At 37.0% G+C, this 25,317-nt stretch overlaps 1 protein-coding gene across 2 annotated transcripts in view; it reads left to right on the forward strand.

The window, feature by feature from the left end:
• snx29 (sorting nexin 29) overlaps positions 1-25,317 on the forward strand; it is a 270,710-nt gene that overhangs the window by 20,195 nt on the left and 225,198 nt on the right. For both annotated transcript variants that reach the window (XM_031893495.1, XM_002937686.5), the window contains exons 7-13: positions 1,080-1,328; positions 3,132-3,510; positions 5,053-5,168; positions 7,221-7,314; positions 9,057-9,139; positions 22,982-23,045; positions 24,827-24,955. In XM_031893495.1, the coding sequence (XP_031749355.1) occupies positions 1,080-1,328; positions 3,132-3,510; positions 5,053-5,168; positions 7,221-7,314; positions 9,057-9,139; positions 22,982-23,045; positions 24,827-24,955 (1,114 nt within the window). The remainder of the gene's footprint in view (positions 1-1,079; positions 1,329-3,131; positions 3,511-5,052; positions 5,169-7,220; positions 7,315-9,056; positions 9,140-22,981; positions 23,046-24,826; positions 24,956-25,317) is intronic.

Below are 25,317 nucleotides of genomic sequence, written 5' to 3' on the forward strand. Positions count from 1 at the left end.
CCCTATGGGATTTTTAGAAGCATATTTATCATTGGGTGAAAATTAGAACTCACCATTTGATAAATATACTTCTAAAAATCCCATAGGAATGAATAGAATGTGGGTGAGTTTTTATGTACTTGAGATAGCAAAGACTCACCCCCCTCTTTTGAATGAGTGTTGCCTTTTCTTCTTCTTATTGTGTTTGGGTTTTTATGTATTAAGCTCTAAACTTGCATTTTGATAAATCTGCCCCTTAGTCTACTAAAAGTCATTTAACATTAAATAAAACCAATAAGATTTCGCCACAAATATGGATTCATACAGCTAAATTAGGTCAGGTACAAGGTACTTTGTTATTATAGACAAAATAAAATCCTTTTTAAACATTACAATTATTTGCCAAAATGGACTCTTTCTGGATAACGGGTTTCTGAATAACAGATCCCGTACCTGTAGATAATAATAAGAACAATAACGAAAATGTTGTCTTGTGATTGGCCGCAAATTAAGAAACAAATTGCTACTTAAAGGAGAACTAAACCCTATTTACAAATTAAGCTCAGCTTGTTGCCCTTTACGTGAAGAGCTACTTACCATTAGCTTTCCTGCAATAGACTTCTTCCATTCCAGCAATAATAAATCAAAGAAAAAAAGACTGTACACTCCTATAAAAGATTCCAGCTTCCTTTTGCCAAATAACGAAGTGAGATTAGGGCGTACGCACGCGCACTTTCACTCCCCCAAGCCAAGCGCATGCTCACACAGCTCTACAGATTTCCCCGGGCCAGCGCTGATGTTAGAGGCCAGAGGGAAGTGACGTGATTGATAAAAAGATGGCTGCTGCAAGTAACGATGCGGCTGAAAATAACTTTGGCGTGGTGCAGAAATAGTAAGTAATCGGGAGAAGTTTCATTATGGCGGTTCAGGAAAGGGACATGTGGCAAATGTTTTAAAAACATTTTCAAAACTTGGGTTTCGTTCTCCTTTAAATACTGTACAAGCTGAAGAGCTGTACAAAAGGTATAATAAAACAAAAGCTGCAAAATATTCTGTTGTGTATTAAGTATCTGTGCTTTTTATATTTTTTCTTGTTAAAGGCTTAAATTCAATCCTTTTTGCAATCAACATTGATAACAAAGATTTAAGTGGACAAGCTAAATGCACTCCTACAGTATCTGATCTTCTTAAGGAATCCACACAGAATGTCACATCTCTGCTAAAAGAGTCAACTCAAGGTGTTAGCAGCCTTCTTAGGGAAATAACTGCATCTTCTGCTGTCTCCATTCTCATCAAACCAGAGCAGGAGTCAGACCCTCTGCCAGTGCTTTCCAAGAGTGTCATGTCAGGTAAGACAGCTTGAAGAGACTAATGCGGAATGCAACCATAGATAGTGTTGTCTTTGGACACAAGCACCTTTAATGAATGGTATGTCCATTTTTGCGTGACTGCAGCTGCGGTGTAGATTAACCCTCCTGCCACATTGTTCTGGAGCAGCATATTCATCCTGTTGGCTGGAGTACTTTGCAGGCTGGGGTACTATTTACATTTGTATTCTTGCCTGAAGAAGAATCACTCCAACATAAGCCAGCTGTAAAATACAGAAAGACTGTCCTTGCTCGTGTCAGGCAGTCCCGAAATATAAGTGTGCTTGGACTAGGGATGAATGCCTTCATTACTAATAGACACATTACTTTGAATTATAGCAATGTGTCAGTATGACTTTAAATGCAGTGTTATTGTAAATTGTGCATGATAAATTCTTATTATCGCTGGAGTGTAATATCTAAAAAAAAATTTTTTTAGTTCAGTATAAGAGAAGGCATGCATTTAAATGAGGCACTCTGAAGTAATTCATTTTTATTCCAATACAATATTGCTTGCAGGGTCATGGATAAGGAACCAAAGTCCCAATTAATAATTTGGTGCAATGTGCTCTGCTAGTGCTGAAAAACACCACAGTAACCCAAAGGTCACCAGTTTCTTAATCTTAAGCCTTCTGTGCTCCTAAGTTCCTTTGCTGTTTCATGTGAGATCTTTTTCTACTGAGGCTATTTCAGAGCATAGTGGTCACACACACCGTATAACTACAACTATAACCACTTCCCTCTTTTCCAGAATTTCAGTTCCTGAACAGTCTTCCAAATTTGTCAGCCTCTTCCTATGTAGTAACTTTGTCTTGCCTGCAAATCAGCAACTTATACCTTAAAGGAACAGAAAAAACAAATATTGGAAATGTCTTAAAAGGGTTGTTCACCAGAGTTAACTTCTAGTATGAAGAAATATTCTGAGACAATTTGTAATTGATCTTTATTTTTTATTATTTGTAGTTTGTTGTTTAACTTTTTGTTCAGCAACTCTCTAGTTTATAGTTTTAACAGCTGTCTGGTTGCTAGGGTCCAAATTACCTTAGCAACCAGGGAGTGGTTTGAATAAAAGACTGGTATATGAATAGGAGAGGACCTGAATAGAAAAATAAATTATAAAGAGTAACAATGACAAGAAAACTGGAGCTTCCCAGAGCAATCGTTTTTTGGCTGCTGGGGTCAGTGACCCCCATTTTAAAGCTGAATGCAAAAAAAACTATATAAAATAAATAATGAAGACTAATTAAAAAGTTGATGAGGATTGGCCATTCTATAACATACTAAAAGTTAACTTAAAGGTGAACCGCCCTTGTTCTCCACCCCCTAAATAACTATTGTGCTAGTCACTAAATTAAGTGCTTTTTCCCATTTGGTCATAGCAACTTCATGTTCAGTTTGTGATGATTGTGTATGAATACTATTGCCTTCTTGCTCCCGAGTTATTTTTTGTCATGGTGGAATACTGTTTCAACAGTATTTTATACTTTTGCCTCATGTTAAAAGAGCTAAGCTTGACGGTTTTGGTTGGATGCATACCACATTTTTAGAAGAAAAAAAAAACATCAAGACTATTAACTTTTCTTAGAGAATCTCATACTTATGTTATGAATTGATCCTGAAGTTAGTAGGTCTTTTGGTTAGACTTGCCCCTTCTCTATACATATTCTATTGTTTTGTGTTTCCTCTATAATCAGTTTTTTTTGTCACGTGCTGAAATAAACCTCTGTATTTAGTTCAAAGCATTAGAAGTTTATGTCCTAAGTTATAGTTCTCTGTTCTCTGCAGATGGCAAAACGAAAAAAGATCGGAAAAAGAAGAAGAAAGTGTCAAATATCATTTCGTTCGATGATGATGATGATGATGATGGGGAAAATTTGGGTGATACTTCAAAGAAGCCTTTGAGTAGCATGGAGAGTTCAGAAGAGAACTCTGACAGATCCATTGCAGCATTACCTCACTTTGAAGATCAATTTAAATTGAACTTGCATGCGAATGAAAGCTCTATTGCCTCCTGGAAAAGCGAATCTCCCTGTGTTAATGGAAATTTTGCCTATCAAAAGATAGATGTGAAAAGCATTGATGATGAAGACTTAGATGACTGTGATTCATATGAACCAGAAATTGCCAACAAAGAAGCTAAAGCTGAGAATTCTTCTTCTGATATGTAAGTTTATTCTAACTGCATTACATTATTTATTGGTATTGTGATTTCCTGTGAATCCCTTGATTTTTGAGAAGGGTAAAGATAAGGAATGAATTTACTGGCATGGAAGATAATTTGTAGGATTTCTTTTAAATAGAGCCTTGGCAACTGTGCTACAAAGCCAGTTATTTAATAGAAATAAACCCTGTTTATAAGTGATAGTTATTATCTGTTTATTTTCTTTAACTTTGCTGTACAGTTCATTTTCATTTTATATTTGTACATCATAGAAGGAGCTGGTATATAACTAGAATTTAAAGTATCAAAAAAATACTTTTTTTTCTTTTGCAATATTTTACACATGAGAATAGTCTGTGTGAATAGAGTGTTTCTTGTTTTGTTTTGTTCTTGAGCATTTATCATCTGTTGCTTGATTTCTCTTGATCCTAAAGGCATTCAAGAACATTTTTCTTGCATTGCTAGGGTTATGGTTAAAATTAATTTAATGGTTCTTTGCACTGCTTGATAATTGGAAAGATAGAAGGATTTTTAATCAAATAGTGATGTGCTTTTTGGTTTGAATGGACCTTGGCAGGTTTGAGCTCCCAAAATTTTTTAGTCACAAAAGCACAGTTGAGATGTAGGAAAAAAAGCAATTAAAACAAAAAAATTGGTCTGCAAGAGGAAGGCTATTTTTCCATTAAAAATGTATGAAATCTTAACTTCGGATAAACGTACTTATTATTGGGTTATGTTTTTAATAAAACCACATTTTTTTTTACTTGAATGCTTGCTTCCCTAAGCTGTCAACTGGCCATTAGTTAAGGGTATTTTGTGCACACGGCCTATAAGAAATTATAAGGACTTTTGTTACCACGGCAGATGGGTTACAGTTAAAGGTTGAAGGATAGGGAAGAGTCTTAGTCAAGCCTGTTCCAGATGAAATCAGTGACAAGAAATTACCGTTCCAAACCACCATGATTATTTTCATGGGTTGTCATGGGACAATATAAGCATCAAATCCAGCTACAGTTCTGAAACCCCGACTTAGGCTTCACACCCCAGGTTTTTTAGGAAGCCCTACAGATTACTGCTCTTTGTTGGACTGGTATTGTATCTGGTGACATGCCGAGTTCCAGTTTGCATTGCTGGCCTGTGTTCTGTATTGTACATGCCACCTCAAGTGATATGCAGAAAAAGCAGCATCTTGGCTCACTAAAAACAACTGGAATAATATGTATGCATATGAAATACTTAAACATTTTACATTTTCTGGTGTTCCTTGCCCCTACTAGTTGGCTCTATAGGATTTGATTTTACAGTACAAGATAAGGAGGGGACATCTGTTTTTCTGTTTAGATAGCTAAACTGGTTTCATCTGACTGACTTTATTTTGCTTGGCATGTTTAGACTTTGAGAAACAAACCGCTAATTTTTACAAATGTAAAACCTTGCCATAGTGTTTGCTCTTTTGTTTAAAGAAGAGATTAAATATTGGGCCAAACTTTGTGCATGTAAACCTATGACGTGATATAGAATCAACTGTAATTGCTTGTATTTTAGGGTGTCTATAGGAAGCATGGATAATCCTCAGGTCTCTTGCTGGGCACCACTGCAGGTTCTTCATGATTCTGATGTTTTATTTCCTGCCAATACCAATGATTCCTGTTCTCATTCTGGTAAGAAACCTTTTTATATATTAAAGGGATTCTTTCACCAAAATGGTGTTTTTGTGCTTTTTAACCGAAGCCATGATACAGTACAGCACTTCTTAGCTTAACTAGTGTTAGCTGTAGGCAGTGCGTCTTTGAAAACTTCAAGGAATTGTTTCCCTCTATTTGTATGACTCTCACTTTGTTGTTTTATCATTGCATCATATTAATAGGGCTGTTTTGCCTTGGTGCTTTAATTGCTGGTAAGCACAGTGTGGGGAAGGGATGACGTGCCGTTTGGGGGATTGCGGTGCCTGTGGGGCAGCAGGACACATGAGTGTTGGCAGTGGTAGTGGATGGGTTGAGTTAAATGAGCCTAGTAATTTCACTGCTGATGTCTCTGGGAAGCTTAAAGGAACCGTAACACCAAAAAATGAAAGAGCTTTAAAGTAATAAAAATATAATGCACTGTTGCCCGGCACTGGTAAAACTGGTGTGTTTGCTACAGTAACACTACTATAATTTATATAATAAGCTGCTGTGTAGCCACCGGGGCAGCCATTCAAGCTGGAAAAAAAGAGAAAAGGCACAAGTTACATAGCAGATAACAGATAAGTTCTGTAGAATACAATAGTGTTTTATCTGTTATCTGCTATGTGCCTGTGCCTTTTCTCCTTTGAATGGCTGCCTCCATGGCTACACAGCAGCTTATTTATATAAATTATAGTAGACTTTCTGAAGTAAACACACAACTTTTACCAGTGCAGGGCAGCAGCACATTATATTTTAGTTACTTTTATACACTTTCATTTTTTGGTGTTACTGTTCCTTTAAAGGGATTGGTTAAAAGAAAAGCTATTGTGATGCTTCTATTAGTTATAGGTCATTATGTACTGCAGAATGCCACATACAGTTGCCATTTATTAGGCTTGTGGTGTACTGTTTGGGCATCTGTGCACTTGGAATGCCTTAGTTAAATATGTAATGATGAAGTTCAGCATATACAAAAGAGGTTAGAGAAACTCTTCTGTCTGCTTCTATCATCCAGTGTCTCAGGTGAGAAACACCTGCCATAGCGGAAGTAGTAAATATATTTTAGCTTTTAAATTATACTTGAATCAAGATCATTTGGCTGTTTAGAAAGACTCATAAGAATTTCTGTGCTATAGTATCATATCTTCGTTTGTAGCATGGCGTGCCTTCTCTTTCATTTCCCATTCTGGATCTGTAGTTCGTAAGCTCTCTCTATTAGTAAGCTTCTGCTTGCCGCATTGTTTTTCATGTTGTCCCTTTGCTTATACCATGTTCATACTGCTCTAAATGTGTAGGCTTTATAAATAAACTGCAATAACAGTTATACTGCAATTGTTTCAAGCAAAATTATTGATTTCAAATTCAGCTGTTTTACCGCCACATTAGTTTTAATGTTGGAATCAGCAAAGACAATTTTTAAAATTGGTATGTGCTTTGCTGAGCCATCCCACCGATACTTAATTTGGATCATTCGCGTATGAGAAAGCAGTTAGATTTGGAACTTAAATGTATGCACCGCCTGACTTAACAAATTTGTTTTATTAACATTCATTTACTGACCATTTATTTTTCAAATGACTTTCTAAGTACTAAGCCATCATTTTTATGCAAGCAAATGCTTTATCCGCATGGCTACATCTGAAACAGTTTACATACTAAGCTTATTACTGTTGATGTTTGTTCCAATATAACTTACGCAAATATTTTTGGATCTGGAGATCTATGAAGAGCTCAGAAATTATTGTCTTCCAGTTTGGGTTATATAACCTCATAAAGGCATATTACATAAGTCGTTTATCTGTGTTAATGACTTTGGTGTCAGTGATGGATGGCTTTTTAGTGTTGCCTTTGCTTAGCATCAGAATTAAACTGCTGAAACACTTCCAAGTTGGTTTATTTGTATTAATGCAGCCATTCAAGAGACAGAGTTAGGGGATATTAGTTATTAAGCTGAAAAAGCAATGTATCTAAGTTCTAATTTAATAGTTTTCATCTATTTTAATGGTGTTGATCATGTTAGTCAGTGTTACCCTTTACGTGCCACAGATGACAATTTGGATCACCTGCCTTATGGAGAGGAAAATGAGAATGCCACCATTGCTGTAGAACTTGCTCAGAGAGGATCGGATATTCAGTTCAGGTGCTTTTTTAAATTACTATGATGAGGTTTTAGATACAAATTGAATATTGTGTTCTCACATTATATTTGTAAATTAGTTGTTTGCTTTAAACTACCTGCATTACCACTCACCCCCAGTGAGTTACTAAAGACACACTCACAGGCAGTTTTTCTGTCACCCAGCAATGAATCCATTTCCTCTCAGCAGTGCTAATTCATTATTTATCTTGCACAGAATTGCTTCCTTTCTCAACCCTTTAATATATGTTCCTACTCATGGACAGTAGTGCCAATTCATACTGTCTCATCTTATAGGGCTGCCCTCTGGCTTCCCATAACATTTTTGGTCAACTCTTCAGCCTTCACCACAGCGGTACCGTGATCTCTCCATTCCCAACTATGAAACATTTCTTTTACATTGTATCCTATATGTCCTCAACTTAACTGGGGATTTTCTATTTTGCACCTTAGCAGTGCGTTTACTTTATTTAAAAGTGCACCATATCTGTCCACTATCGTATAATCTTTCTCTTTTACAAACATTGCATAACCACCATCCAGCAGTGGGCTATACCCTTCCACCATCTCATCACCCCTCACTTAGAGTAAATTGGTTCTGCAGCCTAGTCTTAATGCCTTTATTCTCTTCTCTAGCATTGCTTTCACACAACAGCCAGTGCAATATACATGTTCCCCCCGTGAGCAGTTCATTCTGTCCCAACCATGTTGTACCCCCCTTTTCCCACATGGAGTGCAAATTTAACCTCAGTCGTAACCCTTCCCTCTGCACTTTCATGTTACTGGTGCATCGGTAACAATACATACACTGTGACACTTCCCTATATGACATTTTCAACTCTATAGGCAGAGCGAAAGGATAGTAAGTGAGATAAATAGTTGCAAGTTTTATCTACATATTTTGTTTGCAGTTTTTAAAACATAGGAATGATTGGTACCTCTTCATACCCCAATCCTACATACCCCCTTCTTTCTACTTTTGTTTTACTACAGAGATAACATTTTTATTTGGAGCTCTAGAATCAGGATCATGGGCAGTATCACAGTTTTAGTAATAGCTGCTTCCTGTAAACTTTTTCGGGCTCAAATGTATTCTATAGTGCTACTAGCAAATTCTAAAGGTGGCCATACACACACCGATATTATCATATGAAACAACGTTTTGTACAATATTGGCAAAAGGCCTTGGATATTGAAGAATGTGTTTTCTACATATTTAATTGGTCAGTATAATGTTCTTTCAAAGGGCAACCAAAGCCCCTAAAAATTTGATGGTGCTGATACCTAAGTCATAGGGTTGCTATACAATCCTGTATTTGTTTATTCACACAAGAACATAGATTGAGTTTTAACACAGGATATACATGCCCATATGTGGATTCCTCTCTACTCCATTTTTGTGATGGTGTCTTGTATACCCAGCTCATAGTTATACACTCTCCTTGTTCACTGAACTACCACACTGAGCTTGCACTTTACAGGTGGTACATTAGACATAGGCAAACACTTTACATTCTGACCTTTGAAATTACATGTTTGGAGGCATGGAAATTCAATCCTATATGGCTGATGGATCCCTGGTCTGATTCACTGTCTGATACAGTGACTAAAGTTTAATCATTGTGAAGACAATGGCTAACCATTCTGTCTTCACCACAGAACATTATTTTCTCCATGTATATGGATGTAACTTGTTAATCTTATCTTAATTTGTTGTTTAATGTTAGTTTCTCTTCCTCTGACAGTATGGAAGCCAGCCCTCCTGTCCCTGCCAATGCAGTTAACAGTGTCCTGCCTTCAACGCCTGGTCCGGAATCAATGACAACTAGTAAGTCTTTTTTTAAATAAGATCAAGGTTGTAAATAAAACGTATAATATCTATTTAAATACACACAGCTTGCTTTGATTCTATAAAGTATATTGCAATATTTTTAAAATGATAATGACACCTTTTTATCAGTAATGGATCGGGTCAGGTCCATGACATAATGGGCAAAGTTATGATGGGGGCGGAGAATAACATCAGTAGGCTGCATTCAATAGTGTGTAGGTTGGACTAGACAGGGAGCTGGGAGAGGAGATAGGAGGTGGGCTTGGGGTGAAGGAAAAGTTATTACAATTTTACCAGCAACTTCATTGCCGGTAAAATTTGTAATACAGGCCCTGGCCCTGGCTGGTATTCTACTTGCTAGGCCAGTGAAATACCGGCCAAGTGGCAGCCCTAGTAATGGAAAGTGTGTATCAGTATTTTGATACAAAAAATATTGATACACAACAGTAACCAGGGACTCTAACAAAGAAAACCCTCTCTGTCTTCTTGTGCTTTTGTTAGTGTGATCTTCAGAGACGCAGGATTATAAATGTAAAAACTATGCCAGTCTATCAGACAACGCACACATGCACAGAAAGGATATTAGAGTCCCATGATATAGCTGAACTTGGGGGTTATGTTTTGCAATGTTGATAATGTCCGTTTAAACACTGCGTTCAGGACACCCCCAGTTTGTTGATGCAGGAGTAGCACAAAGAAATGTAAACAATTCATTTGTATTTATATACAAGTTTCTATGAATTGTTACACTAGTTTTGCCATATTTTCTGTGTAGCAGAGTTCAGTGAGTCATCCATTTTTATCAAAAACTTCCTTACTGGGTCTTGCATGTTCAGTGGAGCCTTTGCTTATGCGTGTTCGTGAATTGTCCTTAGGCTCCCTTTATTTTAAGGAACACATGTCAGAGTCACCTTAACTTTGTATGGTCTAATCTTTTTCTATGTAGCAATAAGCAAATAACCTAAACAGTAACTGACTGAGAAAAAAGAGTTCATTTATACTTAGAAGACTCCCCTAGCCACACACCCCTTAATCCTCTCATATATACAGATATCCAGGCATACCGATAGCATAGTGTGCCAGCTACTATTTTAGATGATTTATTTCCCAGGAGAACCCTACTTCCAACTTTCAAAAACTGCGCCTCACCAAAACAAATGAGTTATCAAGAACATCAAATTACAGTCACCCTTTGCAAAAATGTTTTTTGAAATACACAAAAGGGCAACTAAAGCCTCCCATACTGTTTATCTCTGTTAAAAGGCTCCTTTCTATTTTATGGAAGCCTTCTCCACTACTTTGAAAATGATTTCTCTGTGCTGTCTTTCTGATGTTTTTCTTGCAGTTTATGTTATGTGACACATTTCACTTCACCATAGGCAAAGCACCAGCCCCCTAGCAGTTACAGTGGCTTACACATGGTCAGTAGCTGAGACAATTGGGCAAAGATGCTGAAATAGTGAAGGTTACCTCTATAAGGTTATGATAATCAATATAGAGAGCTTGGAACTATTGTGTGTCTCTAGCCAAAAGTGCAGTTTCATTGCCTACAACAAGACTACAACATCTAGTCTGTAACACACAGTTTTATCAGAGTTTTGCTTTGGTGGACGAAAAGTAAGATATTTAGTTACCCACAAGAAATATTGTTTGAACAAAATACCAAAAATACCAAAATCTGAGGTGTGAACTGCTTATTAGAGTTACAGTAAGACCCCTAAGTGAAAGTGTTTAGTGCCTCAAGCAAGTCATGTAAAGAATAACGATGTTTTACAATTAGGAATACAACATAATAAAGTGATCTTTTTTTTAAACAGATATGCTGCATAGATATGCAAGTTATACAGTGTATAGGATATGATTTTTAAAAGCCTTACAGTTTAGGTGCTGTTTTTATTTATTAAGTGTATTAAAGTAATTAAAATACAATGTACTGTTGCCCTGCACTGGTAAAAGTTTTCTTTGGAAATATTACTATAGTTTATATAAATAAGCTGCTGTGTAGTCATGGTGAGCAGCCTTTCAAGCTGGAGAAAAGAGAGACATGTTACATAGCAGGTTACATAGCAGATAACAGATAACCTCTGTAGAATACAATTGTGTTTAACAGAGCTCACCTGTTTTCTGTTATGTAACCTGTTTCATTTAGCCCTATTTGAGTTTTAGTAGCTATCCTGCAGCTAAACAGCAGCTTTATTGATATAAATTATTGTAGTGTTTCTGAGGCAAACACACAACTTTTACCAGTAACAGTACATTAATTTCTAAATACTTTGATACACTTAAATTTTTTGGTGTTACTGTTCCTTTAAACAAAACAGCTCTTAAATTGTAAGACTTTTAATAATCATATCCTATACAATATAACATGCATATCAGTTTTGAATGGAAAAAAGATTATGTTGTATTCCCAATTGTAGAACATAGTTATTGTCTACATGACTTGCTTGGTGCAATGACATCTCAGTTTAATAAACATAACAGCCACTAGGGGGGGAAATTGTTCTTTCTTTCTTCTCTTTTTGCCATACCTTCTATACTACTGCTTTTACTTAACTTTTTCATGCATCTAGTTAAAATCATGTGTTCAATAAGTAGTATTGAATATTTGATATCCCAGCTTTGGAGGTAGGAAGTAACAGGTACTGTGTGTATTTCTTTTTTTGTTGAAATCGTATTGATGTATGTGGGACATTATATCAATAATAGTGAACAATAAATAGATCTATTATGCTAGTGACATTTTCTGTACAACACAGCTAATTAATTCTCACTATGAGGATGTGCTGACAGCATTAATTGTGTTCGTATGCACATATACACATATATAGTATAGCTTTTTTTTAACCAAGGGTGAGTGTATAAAAGGACTGTCCTGCAGCCATTAGTGTAGGTTCTAAGTAAAAGGGAGGCTGGTTGCTTAGCAACCAAATTCTAAATGGAATGCAGGTATAAAATATCGAATAACGAGCACTGGGACATAGGGAGCCACTTTACCTTTTTTCTCATCAGTTACTGAAATATTGAAACAGCGACTGTGTAAACTGCATTTTTTACCTTTTTACTTAAGCATTATTGGAAAAACTGTCTCTTTAGTGGAAGTCACACTATGGTAGATGTAGGTTTGCCTACCAGTACTACTGGAATTGAAATAATTTCATTCCCTCCAATGCATTTGCAAGTGTAAGAATGCTCTATACGCACTCCCAAATATAAGCAGGAAGTTTCAGCAGTAAATTCTCTATATGTTCAGATGCAGATTTAGAATATCACCTTACCTGCATCTGAACATACATTTCCTGACTCTAGCAGACCTTAAGTGGAAATTGCGCAGCTTTTAATATCTGCTCTTTCTGTGATCCTTTTAAGTAGGAAAACTTTGTATGCTGAAGTGCAAAGCATCCCTTTTGAATCTTATATAAAGCTTACTTTTGTCATTTATGCAAAAGAACATTTTTACCTTATTACCAGTTACAGTCTGTGTCCATAATGATTTTCTGATTCTTTGTTTTGATACAGCAGATTTTTAAAGGATCTTTGGCTTGGCAAGGGGATGTCACCTAATAGACTTTAGGATTAATTTACTACCCTGTGGGTGCTATCACTATTGGTGCAAGAGTGATTTCATAGTGCTCATCTATAGGTGGCCATACACAGGCAGATTTCAGCGTCTGATTTGGGTCCTTCAGAGTGATTCTGCTGCTTATGTGCCCGTGTATGGGCACCCCCTGACGGGCCTACCTGACTGATATCTGACTAAAATTGTCCAGATGTTGATTGGGAATCCTATGCCCGCTGTTGTAAATCGATTGAATTAGCCCAATGCCGCCCTTTAGCTGGGTATTTCGGGAGAAGCTTTTCTGCTCATTTGCTGATATATTGTTGCAGGGACAGTAGACAGGTGGAAAAGCACACAATGACATCCCTTGACTGTATTAAGACATGGTAGTAGGCTTGTGATATGTAATTATTCAAAATCCACTGACCAAATATTATCATGTTTATTATCAGACAGACTGCTTTTAATCATTAGTTTTCACACACACACACACAAAATCAAGCACCATGATGAAAAGGTTGATGTAGTAATTTAAGGGCAATGGACTACCCAGAGACTGAGCTGAAAGAATAGTTTGAGCAATTAGATTTAATGAAAAAAGAAAACTACAGTGACCTAGACACACAATAAAACAATCTTTTTTTTCTAGTACTGCATATACTGCAGAATATGACCCATATAGCAATGAAACCCACGCTTGATTAAAAAATATTGAACAATATTTGATCTCAGTTTACCAGCAATTTCAGGAAGACCGTAGGCTAAAAAACTGAAAGCTTGGGGATTTACTTATAATAGGGACACAGGATTGCTGCTCGCAGATGGCTAAATATATACCAACAAACATAAAGCAACATAAGCCGCTAAGGTTACAAACACCCACCACTAATGGTGGAAACTGGTTTTGTAAGGTGCTGATTAATGTGTGCTTTCCCATTGACCAATACGTGGGCTTAATGAGCCTTTGAAAAGAAGATGGTAAACACATACAAGTTAGAAACAACATACAGCTTAATCACATTAAAAAATATAGTAATAGTTAATGATTGCCCAGCAGGGGCAATACATCACCTTAACTTGCAGTGCAGCAAAGAAGTCTATGGGGGTGGGGGGTATGTAATAAAATGCACTAAGTTTGCCCAGGAGCAGTAACCCATAGCAACCAATCAACAGGCATAATTTACGAGTCACCTGTTTAAAAGAAAACATCTTATTGGTTGCTATGGGTTACTGCTCCTGGGCATACTTAGTGCATTTTATTACAAACGGGGGTTAGAGCAAATTCTTAGAGGCTGAGTGGACTTGGGAATTGAAGAAAGTGGCTTGTCTCTTGTGATATCTCAAAAGGGATTTTTTTTTTAAATTACAGAATTCTGCTACAGGAACGCAATTAACTGATGCGTTTTGAAAAAGGGATGTTTCCCTGTGGCAGTATCTCTTAAACTCAGTTATGTATGCTCTAGAGATTGATTGAATTATATAATTTCTATGGTAATGTATATTCCCATACATGCACCAACAACACTTATGTTTGCCACAGAGATTATGACAGCCTTTGACTAAAGGGTTATAGCACAAAGGACACAAAAGAAACAGTATGTCATATGCTATGAAGTGCTTGAGTATGTCTCACACTTGCTACATATCTGTTGTGAGGAACTGATGATAAAGTTCTCCCACTAGTCTCTTTTCTTAACCATAAAGTGATTCACTTTTAAGTTAACTCTTAGGGGCCCATTTACTTACTCATGAACCGGCCGAATGCGTCCGATTGCGTTTTTTTCGTAATGATCGGTATTTGGCGATTTTTTCGGAAAATTATCGCAACTTTTTCGTTGCCATCTGAATGTTGAGTAAAATCTGGCGATTTTTTCGTAGCATTAAAACTTGCGCGAAAAGTCGCGCCTTTTTCGTAGCCATTCAGAAAGTTGCGCAAAATGTTGCGATTTTTTCGTAGCGTTCGGATTCATTCAAGCTTCAGTATGGTGACTTTTCTTGGGCCAGGTTGGAGCTGCAGGGTGCCATTGAGTCCTATGGGAGGCTTCCAAAATCATGCTAAGTCTGAAAGTTTCGGCCGCCGCTTTCGAGCGCTCAATACGAAAAAGTCGCGACAAGATACGAGCGAATCGTAATGGCTACGAAAAACTCGCGTTTTTTCGCGAAAATCGTATTGGTAACGAAAAAGTCGCGACAATTTCCGAAAAGTCGTAAAGGCGCCGAAAAAAATCGCAAAAAATACGAAAAAGACGCAAAATGTTCATTTTCCAATCGGAATTTTTCCAATTCGGATTCGAATTCGTGTCTTAGTAAATCAGCCCCTTAGTATGTTATAGAATGGCTAATTTTAAGCAACTTTTCAATTGGCCTTTGTTATTTAATTGTTATAATTTTTTAATTTGTGGAATCAGGTATGCTCTGTAAGGCTACAGTTATTGTTACTTTTCATAACTTATCTTTCTATTCAGGTCCTCGTCTGTTTATATATCTGTCTCTCATTGAAACCAAACTGGAAAGCTGCTAAACAAAAATTGAAATACCTTAAAAACTACAAATAATACAAAATTAAGACCAATTACAAACTGTCTCAGAATAGCATTCTATACATCATGCAAAAAGTTAACTTGTACTCTTTAAATTAATCATTACAAGTAAGAACAGAGACTAGTGGAGGAAGACTTTATCATAAAAGTTATTCACAAAAGATGTATTAGGTGGGAGGTGTCCAAAAAGCTTTGTTTCAGATTTTCACTGTTCATAATAATGTTCTCTGTCCTTTACCCATGAGGCTGATATTGTTTATACAAATTACAACTAAAACCCTACAGGTTTGCTTCACTGGGATGCCAGGTGTAATGAGAGATGGTTAGTAATGCCTGTGCTTCCAGTAAGTTATTTAATAAAGCATTTTAGCCATTTTTTTTTATAACTGAGGAATGCTTTAGACCTTACTAACATAGATGCAAATTTAGGAAAATATATCCCCCTCATGTATTTGACATATAAAACAGAAGCTTATTCAGCTCAGCTTATTTAGAAAAGGTGCATACACAGTATCTGAACTTCCAGAATTAAATATAAATGTATCTTTTTTTAACACTGACATACCTGATTCCACAGATTAAAAGAAAACCATGTCACTCCGACAAACCATTTCCCAACATCCCTTCTAAGGACAGTGTCATGCAACCCCTCCCTTCCCTTGTTCCACTTTGAAGTGATGGATTCTGGGACAAACACAATCAGTTTATTCAAATATTAAATTAAAATTGCCATAATAAATGCTAAAATACTACATAATAATAAAACAGAGTAATCAAGAGAATGATCACATTTTTTAATAGGTAAAATGAACTATATTTCCATTTACATTACTTTTCATTTCAGGAATATTATGCCAATGACATTAAAGATTTGATTAAGTGCCATGTCTTAATCACAGACCATAATGTCCAATGTGGTTTTTATGAAATGTCACAATCAAATGACATTTGATTTAATTAACTGCCTGAGGAGTCTATAAGCTAATAGAATGGGATTTTGTTCTGTATCACTAGCATTGTCTGCTGGATAAATAGGTATTGTCAGAGGCACCGAGGATGGATCTATTGCTTAGTAAGGTACAGCTACAGTATTTCTCTCTGCAAAAGTGATGTTTAGATGGGAAAATAAATCATCAGAGAAACAAAGCAGCAAAGCAGCCCTGGCCCCAAATCTGTAGGGATTTATTGTTCACAGAATCCTCATGGTAGAAACTGGTCACATAGTTGACTTTCTTAATTGACATGTTTGCATGCAGCAATTTGTTTGTGTCCAAGATATGTTTTTGTGCTCTTTCAGCTGTTTGCATTAATTGAAATTTAACCATTGGTGTCCTTGGGGCAGACAGTAGCGCTATATAACAGTGTTAGCGTGGAGGTCATGGGACTTGTCACATTTCTTTCTCAGACTGACCTGTCATTGGAAGGTGAATCACACCTCTGTGCTAAGTGAGGGAATGAGAGTGCCCAAGTGATATGGCACTAACCTCCTCCCCGCTCCCCGACGGGCTGTTACTATTTAGCAAACAGCTGCGGCTGCTGAGAAAAACGGCTACCGTCAGCAGTGCTTTCAAATCTGTGTTAATGTAATAAATGTTCCCCTGTGTCTATTCCACATTGCTGCTGTTATTCTTACAAAAAAACATAGGCAGCAGTGGGAGAAGATAGGAATGAGAAGGAATGAAAATGTGCTTCTGCTGTGCATAAAGGCACAAAAGCATTGGGTGCACTTACGAGTAGGAGCAGTTTAAGATCTGTTCATTTCCAAGCATAAAGTGCCACCTCCCCAGCATGGCTGTTGCTAGTGGTTGTTGTGCACAAGATTGTTATGCTGCTTGTTTAGTGTTTCACTTACTCTTGTGCCAAGCCACACCAGTTTCAGGGCTCTTAAAGGCATTACCTAGGCAGGATACCATGCAAATCTGGTCTCTGCCCTGTCTCTGCTTCTCTACACCCTGTAATAGCCAAATTCACTAGATAGTTCTGGTAAATGTGTATAGGTTTAGTGACTCTTGCACAGAGACTGCTGGTGGTGTGCTTCACAAACTTCTTCCTTTAGTAAATGAGGTACACATCAGAGGCACATCAGAAGCAGTCTTTCTATTTCTCTTTCCACATTCAGATTGTAAAAGGAAATCCACACTCATTAATTTATGGGCAAAAAAAAAAGTCTCAATCATGGGCTTATGCCAAACGTTAAGCACACCACAGTGATTGTAATAACTTACCTAAAACCCCTGGGCCAGTACTCCTGTACTGGGGTACTCTTCAGATAGCACAATGGAGCAATCGTCTTCCTGCTTCTTCTTTCTTCACGCGTGGGTATTTTTCTTCTTTCTTCACGCGTGGGTATTCTTCTTCTTTCTTCACTTAACCCGGGATATCAGCTAAGTGATTACATTCACTGAGGAATGCCTAACATTGTACACCCCCCATCTTCTTTGTTAATGCAAAGTGTGTTTTGACCAATAAGATCTGGAGTGTTGATTTCCATCATTAAATGACAACTGTTATTATGTGCAGTACTTCTGATACACAATTAGCATTCTTTCATAAACCCTGCCTATACAAATTAATCACCCCCTTGTCTTAGAACATTGTATCACGGTGGATTTAATTTAGTTTTTAAAACTGATAAACAGAAATACTCCTTCAAGTCAATATGAAAACATATCTCTGCAAACTGATTTAAATGATTTACAGGTTAGCGGAGACTCCTGATGTCCATTTTACCCAGAACCCACTTGGCACTCAGGGTCAACAACAGCAGGTTGGATTTAACCAGAGATGCTGCTGTATTGCAGAGAGATTTGACTTTTAATTTGTTCTTTAGTATAGGGAATATTGTTCCATCATGATGTTGTAATATCAAATAAAGGTGCTATGAAGATCATACAACATAGTTTATTCATGGTGTTTGAAGTATTATAAGAATATAATGTACTTTCTATCTGTGCAGCAAGTACAAACCGGATTCCAAAAAAGTTGGGACACTAAACAAATAGTGAATAAAAACTGAATGCAATGATGTGGAGGTGCCAACTTCTAATATTTTATTCAGAATAGAACATAAATCACGGAACAAAAGTTTAAACTGAGAAAATGTACCATTTTAAGGGAAAAACAGTTGATTCAGAATTTCATGGTGTCAACAAATCCCAAAAAAGTTGGGACAAGGCCATTTTCACCACTGTGTGGCATCTCCCCTTCTTCTTACAACACTCAACATGTTCACATAAGTATTTGAACACCTGAGAAAATTATTGTTAATATTTGGTACAGAAGCCTTTGTTTGCAAACATTTCCTGTAGTTCTTGACCAGGTTTGCACACACTGCAACAGGGATTTTGTCCCACTCCTCCACGCAGATCTCCTCTAGATCTGTCAGGTTTCGGGGCTGCTCTTCATTGTCATGTTGGAAGATCCAGCCACAACCCATCTTCAATGCTCTGACTGAGGGAAGGAGGTTGTTGCTCAAAATCTTAATACAGTGCAGTCGTCCTGTCCTCTTCACAGAAAAGCACCCCCAAAGCATGATGTTACCACCCCCATGCTTCACAGTAGGGATTGTGTTCTTGGGATGCAACTCATCCTTATTTTTCCTCCAAACACGGCGAGTGAAGTTTAGATCAAAAAGTTCTACTTTGGTCTAATCTGACCACATGTCTTTTTCCCATGCCTCCTCTGGATCATCCAGATGGTCATTGGCAAACTTCAGACGGGCCTGGACATGTGATGACTTGAGCAGGGGAACCTTTCATGCAATGCATGATTTGAAACCATGACGGCATCGTGTTCTACCCACAGTGACCTTTGAAACTGTGGTCCCAGCTCTCTTCATGTCATTGACCAGCAGCTCCCTTGTAGGTCTGGGCTGATTCCTCACCTTTCTTATCATCAGTGATACCCCACAAGGTGAGATCTTGCACGGAGCTCCAGTCCTAGGGAGACTGACAGTCGTCTTTAGCCTTTTCCATTTTCTAACAATTGCTCCAACAGTTGATCTATTTTCACCAAGCAGCTTAGCAATTGCCCCGTAGCCCTTTCCAGCCTTGTGGAGGTCCACAATTTTATCTCTGGTGTCTTTTGACAGCTCTTTGGTCTTGCCCATGGTAGTAGTTGGAGTCTGACTGACTGTGGGGTAGACAGGTGTCTTTAAAGAGCTCAGACAGGTGCCACTAATTTAGATTAATGAGTGGAGTAGAGGTGGACTTTTTAAAGGCAGAGTAACAGGTCTTTGAGAGCCAGAATTCTTGCTGATTGCTAGGTGTTCAAATACTTATGTGCAGCAGTGCAATACAAATAAATTCTTTAAAAATCATACAATGTGATTTTTTTTTTTTAAATGCTGTCTCTCACAGTGGGGATGGACCTACAATGTGAATTTCTGACCCCTCCATGATTTCTAAGTAGGAGAACTTGCAAAATCGCAGGGTGTTTAAATACTTATGTTCCTCACTGTATACTATACAGAAAGTAGCCTCATACAAGTACCTGATTGAGCTAAATCAATGATCCCCAACCAGTGGCTCGTAAGTAACATGTTGCTCACCAACCCCTTCAATGTTTCTCTCAGTGCCCCCAAAGCAGGTAGTTATTTTTGAATTCATTCCAGTGGCAAGTTTTGGTTGAATACAAACAAGATTTACTACCAAATAAAGCCTCTTTTGAGCTGATAGTGTTCATAGAGGCTACCTAATAGCCAATCTTAGCCCTTATTTGGCACGTCCATGAACTTTTATGATGCTTGTGTTGTCTTTTTATATTTGACTGTGGCTCAGGAGTAAGAAAGGTTGGGGATCCCTGAGCTAAAAAATGTTTCTAATATATGACCCTTTTTATGGGTCTTACTAAACTTTATACCTGTATGTATTGCTGTGTTACAGAAACCCTGTATTATAGATGAAAAACATAATTATGTAACTGTGCTAGTTCAATGATAGGAAGCTGTAATGTGTCTTTATATTTTAACAATTTTATAGAATCATACAGTATACACATCCTAGTTTGAGTGGCTCTTTAACCTGACCTCCTTCAGATTCTTGTGGTCTGTTGTTATAATGTTAATGTGCTAGAAGGTGGAAACAAATTAGCCGCTCTTCTTGCATTTCTTCAGTTAAATGTATTGCAACCAAAGTGTAAATGAGTGTGCTTAACGGGGACTGATGCTATTCTATGTTCACCAGCAGGTCATTATATAGCCATCATGTTGCAATTATGAGCATAGGTTTGGCACTGGCACTTTTAGGAGTGATGCTTCCAGTTCTTTTAGATATGAGCTCAGAGTTCAATGTACAATGACAAGCAAGTAGGGGGAAACAGGTTTGTTTTAGCAAAACTCTGCACATACTGGCAGGGAGTCAAGAAGCGGGTGCCATGAGAACTGATTATTTTTAACGTTTTCGTTAAATGTAAGCCAGGAATAGGATTTTTCATGATGTGACATAGGATATTAGAAATGAAGGATATAATTAGAAAACTGACGCGCTAAGTAAGATTAGCATAAAATCAGAAATACATTATTACTTAAGTATTTTGAAGACTAAAAAAAAGCCATGATATTTTGTTTTTGAATTAATTGTTCTGATCTAACACCAGCCCTGGAGAAGCAAATAAAAAAAGTCAGAGTTCATTGTATTGTCTCTGTAACAGGAGCAGTACCCATAGGTTAAAATACAAATACAGTGTACTAGGGGTCATTCACTTGCCATAAATGTAGTATGCAAAGTGTACATTCAGATGCCATTGCTAAGTGTTTTCCCACAATTCCAAAGTCACCAGGTAGAGTTAAAAAAAAAAAGTTAAAATTGACATAATTGCTCTGGCAATTAGATAGAAACTGGTCATGTGAGATGATGCACCTGATGCATTTGGCACATTTGTACTGTGCCTGTTGATACAGGGTGCTGTGGGAACCCTGGAGCTACTGCCAGTTCAGGTGGCGGAATCCCCCCGAGATATGTTTTTCAGAGTTCTAATTGGTTTTTCCCTGCTTCCCTTTCTTTATATTGCTTTTTGCGCTTTCCTAACAATATATATACAGTATATATATATATTTCAAAGTCCTTTGTGCCCCAAAATCCCTTCCTTAGTTATTATTTTTGTTGTTCAGTTTCAACAGTTATTCAGTTTCAGACTGAGCTTCTTTGGGCCCACTTGGAACCCAACCTCTAGGACCTTCTACCCCCACCAACTGTGACAAATCCTCAGAATGCCACATGAACACACACCCACCAACACTGCAGATCCTTGGCATGCTGCTCAAACTTCCCCACCTATCACTTCGGCAGTGGCTCAGCATAATTTCAGCACCGTGGCAAGTAGTGGGTGGGACTAGATGGGGGAGGCCATTGGCCCAGAAGGATCAGGGCCCACTGCAATTTATTTCTGGCTTTTCTGTAGTCTAGTCCGACCCTGCATACACTGCTTAAGTCCAATATATGACTTATATACAATTGAATAAAGAATAAAGTATTTCAATGGTAAAGGGGTTGTCATGGCAGTGCACTCATATTTTAGTATTTTGCAGGTTCTATTTTTTTGTAATTGCTTCTGGCAATACTTTATTCATTTGACTTTATTTAATTTGTGTTTATGGCCACTGCCCATAGACATTCTGGTATAACATCCTTTTGTATGACAGTGTGTCATGTAAACATGTGAAGGGTTGATTATTAATGCCTTGGATGCAAGTGCAATGCACCAGGTGCAAAATGCATAATTTCCCCTGGAATTTCAGTGTAATACTGAATGTCCACAAAACAGAGGAATTTGTGTTGACTTTTGTCATCAATTTGTGTGAATAGCTTGTGTATGTGCAACATGCTATGTGAGGCCTGGTAGTAACACCTTCTCAAGGTAGATACCAATTCCATGGCAGCCTTGTGTCTGTTTACCCATGTACTTTGCACCTTGCACTGTATTAAGTACTGGATTTTTTATGCATACCTAGTGCTTTGCACTTTTATTTATCAATGAACCCTTTTGTTTATATATGTCACATACATTTTTATTGAGTTTCAGTATGATATTTCATTTGTATAGGTAGGATGCTGCAGGACTACTGTACAACATTTAAACTGGGAGATGTAGTGATTCAGAAAATCCCAATTCTGTTTCACCCTTCCAAACAAATGAACATCCTAGTTGTCTAATACACCAGTCATTTCTTATACAGTTCAATAAATTTAGCTGTCCAACAATCTACTTGGTTGGTCATATGTGATAAATTGATAAAGCTGGAAAACCACTTACTTTAAAAGTAAAAGCTTTAAAGAAATCTAGATTTGGATTCTATTTTTACATTAAGAATTATTCATAGTGTTAATTTGGTGAGAAGTTAAACTATAGTGCAGGTGGATATTACACTGTACAGAACTTGTGTAGTGATCATTAGACAAAAACACCACATTTTTTTATGTGTCCAGTCATGTAAAAGTTCTTATTCTACAATAAATGGGGTGGGGAAGCAAAAGAATAAGTTGTGTTGTAATAATCTTTACTCTCAGCGTATGAGAAAAAAATGTGTACCAGGTTTTTACATGACTTTCCTACAAAGCAAGTTTATATTTGATTTGTTTTATTGTTTAGGAAATAATCATAGCTTACTGTAGAATATGTAATATGCTATATTAATCATTACTTAAATTATGAACAAATTGCTCTGTTTTTCTGAGTAATGTGCTTATCTTGACATTGATGTATGCCCCTAAAAACCCACTCTTTTATTTTCTGTTTGTGTAGATGAACTTCGGCAAGTTGTCGTACTTATGATGAATAAAAACGATGAGCTGGAAGAGCAAAATACGTAGGTTCTGTAATTGTGTTGTAAATAACTTATGTCATTTTTCTAGAACCTTTTGTTTTTATTATAGATGTTTTGTTGTTCCTAGCTCACAACCAGGCTCTCATGCTTGCTTTAGTTGTTGACAGATAGACATAACCCCATTAGGTCACTGCAACCTTTGTTGTTATCACATTAAATAGGTTTTTCATGTGTTGCCATGTTTTGTGCTGGCATAGCATTTCTAAATCTTACTTTTTAAAAGACTAATAACAAGTCATCTGTACATGGAAAGAAGCATCCACTTGCCATTACACAGGCAACAGCCAAAAGCATTATATTAACCATTTCACTGAAAAATTTACATGCAGATTTATTAAAATGTGAAATTAGAGCTCACTACAGAAAAATGCACCCACTTTCTGTTCATTCCTATGGGATTTTTAGAGGCGTATTTATTAAATGATGAACTCTAACTTTCACCCACTGATAAATACACTTCTAAAGACATTCTTTCCCAGGGGAATTATCAAATTTTGCGGTTTTCTGATCGCCTTATTTAATTGCGCTTTTTGCTTCAGTGATGCATCCCCCCTTGAGTCCCCCCTTGCTGAATTGAGGGGGAGCAGCATCGGGAAGGCCTCAGGGTTGGCTTGGGCCCAGAAAATCCCCTGGGTGTCAAGCTCCTGCACAAATGGCAGCATCCCATTCACAATATAGATACATTGGATACTTTTGCTATTTTGAGAGATTACCCCTCCTAGTATACCAATAAAACTACAAGAATTGGCATTTTGGTAGTTTGACCAGTTTCATACCTAAAAATAAGTCCCTATGTTTAGGGTGAATCTACATGATCCTCTTAAATACAGTAAAATAAAACCTTTAATTATTGATTTAAATAAATACAATTTGTGCCCATTATAATATGTTGTCCCAAGAGAAAAAGTTTAAGAAAAACACGGAACTTAGAGCTTTGCATCAACTATAATGAATGGCAAATTGTAAGGATTCATTGAATCTAAAAAATTTCCATGATCCCATTTATTAATGTAATGATTCTTCCTGTAGCAGAAAATAGTTTCACCGAGTTCCATAAATATAGGACAGTAATAATAAATTATGTCCCCATAAAAGTATGGAATATGGTGTGTAGAAGAAAAAATCCCAAATTGTAGTCCTAATCCAAACACTTCTGGGAAATTCTTTATGCAAAAGTTTCTAAAATTTCAATCATCAGTGTCCTGTGCACAAAGTAGTTTCTTGCACGGCTGTGCTGCAGAAATGGCTGTTATCTGGAGAGTTTATGCAATTTATTATTTATAAACAGCTGCAATAACATTTAAATTAAACACAATATGAAAACTTCCCAATCCATTGTTTTGATATCTTTGATAAGTGGTGATTACAACACCTTTAACGTTTTATGGAAAGCATTATAGTATATTTTCTTAATCTTTCTCTAAAAGCACTTAGGTCTCACTCAGTGTATTTCCATTATGAAATTGTATATGATCACAGTAAGCTAGCAACTTTTGAAAGAATTCTAAATGTTACCAGTTTTTAGCAGAACAATTTTGGTCTTTTATTGTATAGCCTCAAGGCCAACGTATAGTGCAGCCCTGAGCTCCCTTTTAGCATTGTTAAGAACCATTTAAGAAGCATAGAAAAAAGGAAAGTACATTCTGTTCTGCTATTTTGTGGGGGTTTTTTAGTGTCCAGAACTAGATACAGTAATTCAGTTCTTTTAAGTTGGACGCAAAACGTTTGAGAGGCATGGCAGATGGTGCTCTCTCTTCTTCCAGATCACTGAGAAACCTGCTTGATGCAGAAATGGAACATTCTTCAGCACTCCGACTGGAAATTGACAACCTGAAGAGAAAAGCGTCAGAACAGGAGGAGAGGCATGCAGCGAAGATCCAGGCATTGGCAAGGTAGAAAACTTGAGTCGGGGAATTATTCCAGCACGTTTCAAAAGTTTTACATCGTGTTCAATGACTGAGCCCTAGCAAAAACAACAACAATAAAAAAAAAAATTGATTGCCGGTATATTAGATAAAAACACCTTAAACAGAATATTTAAACCATATTTTCTGTTCCTTAGGTTAAAGCTACCTCAGGGAAGGAAATTACAGAATAGTAACCCACACCTTAACTCATGTTGTACAACCAATATTATAAAACTCATAAGGTTAGCACTCTACGATAACCTGAAAGCCTATTCATAATCTGAGAGCCTATTTAAAACTAAAGAAAACTATACGTAATTGAAATGAAAAAATAAGCTATTGGGAAG

The sequence above is a fragment of the Xenopus tropicalis genome, chromosome 9 (assembly GCF_000004195.4).
Source record: "Xenopus tropicalis strain Nigerian chromosome 9, UCB_Xtro_10.0, whole genome shotgun sequence".
NCBI lineage: Eukaryota > Metazoa > Chordata > Amphibia > Anura > Pipidae > Xenopus > Xenopus tropicalis.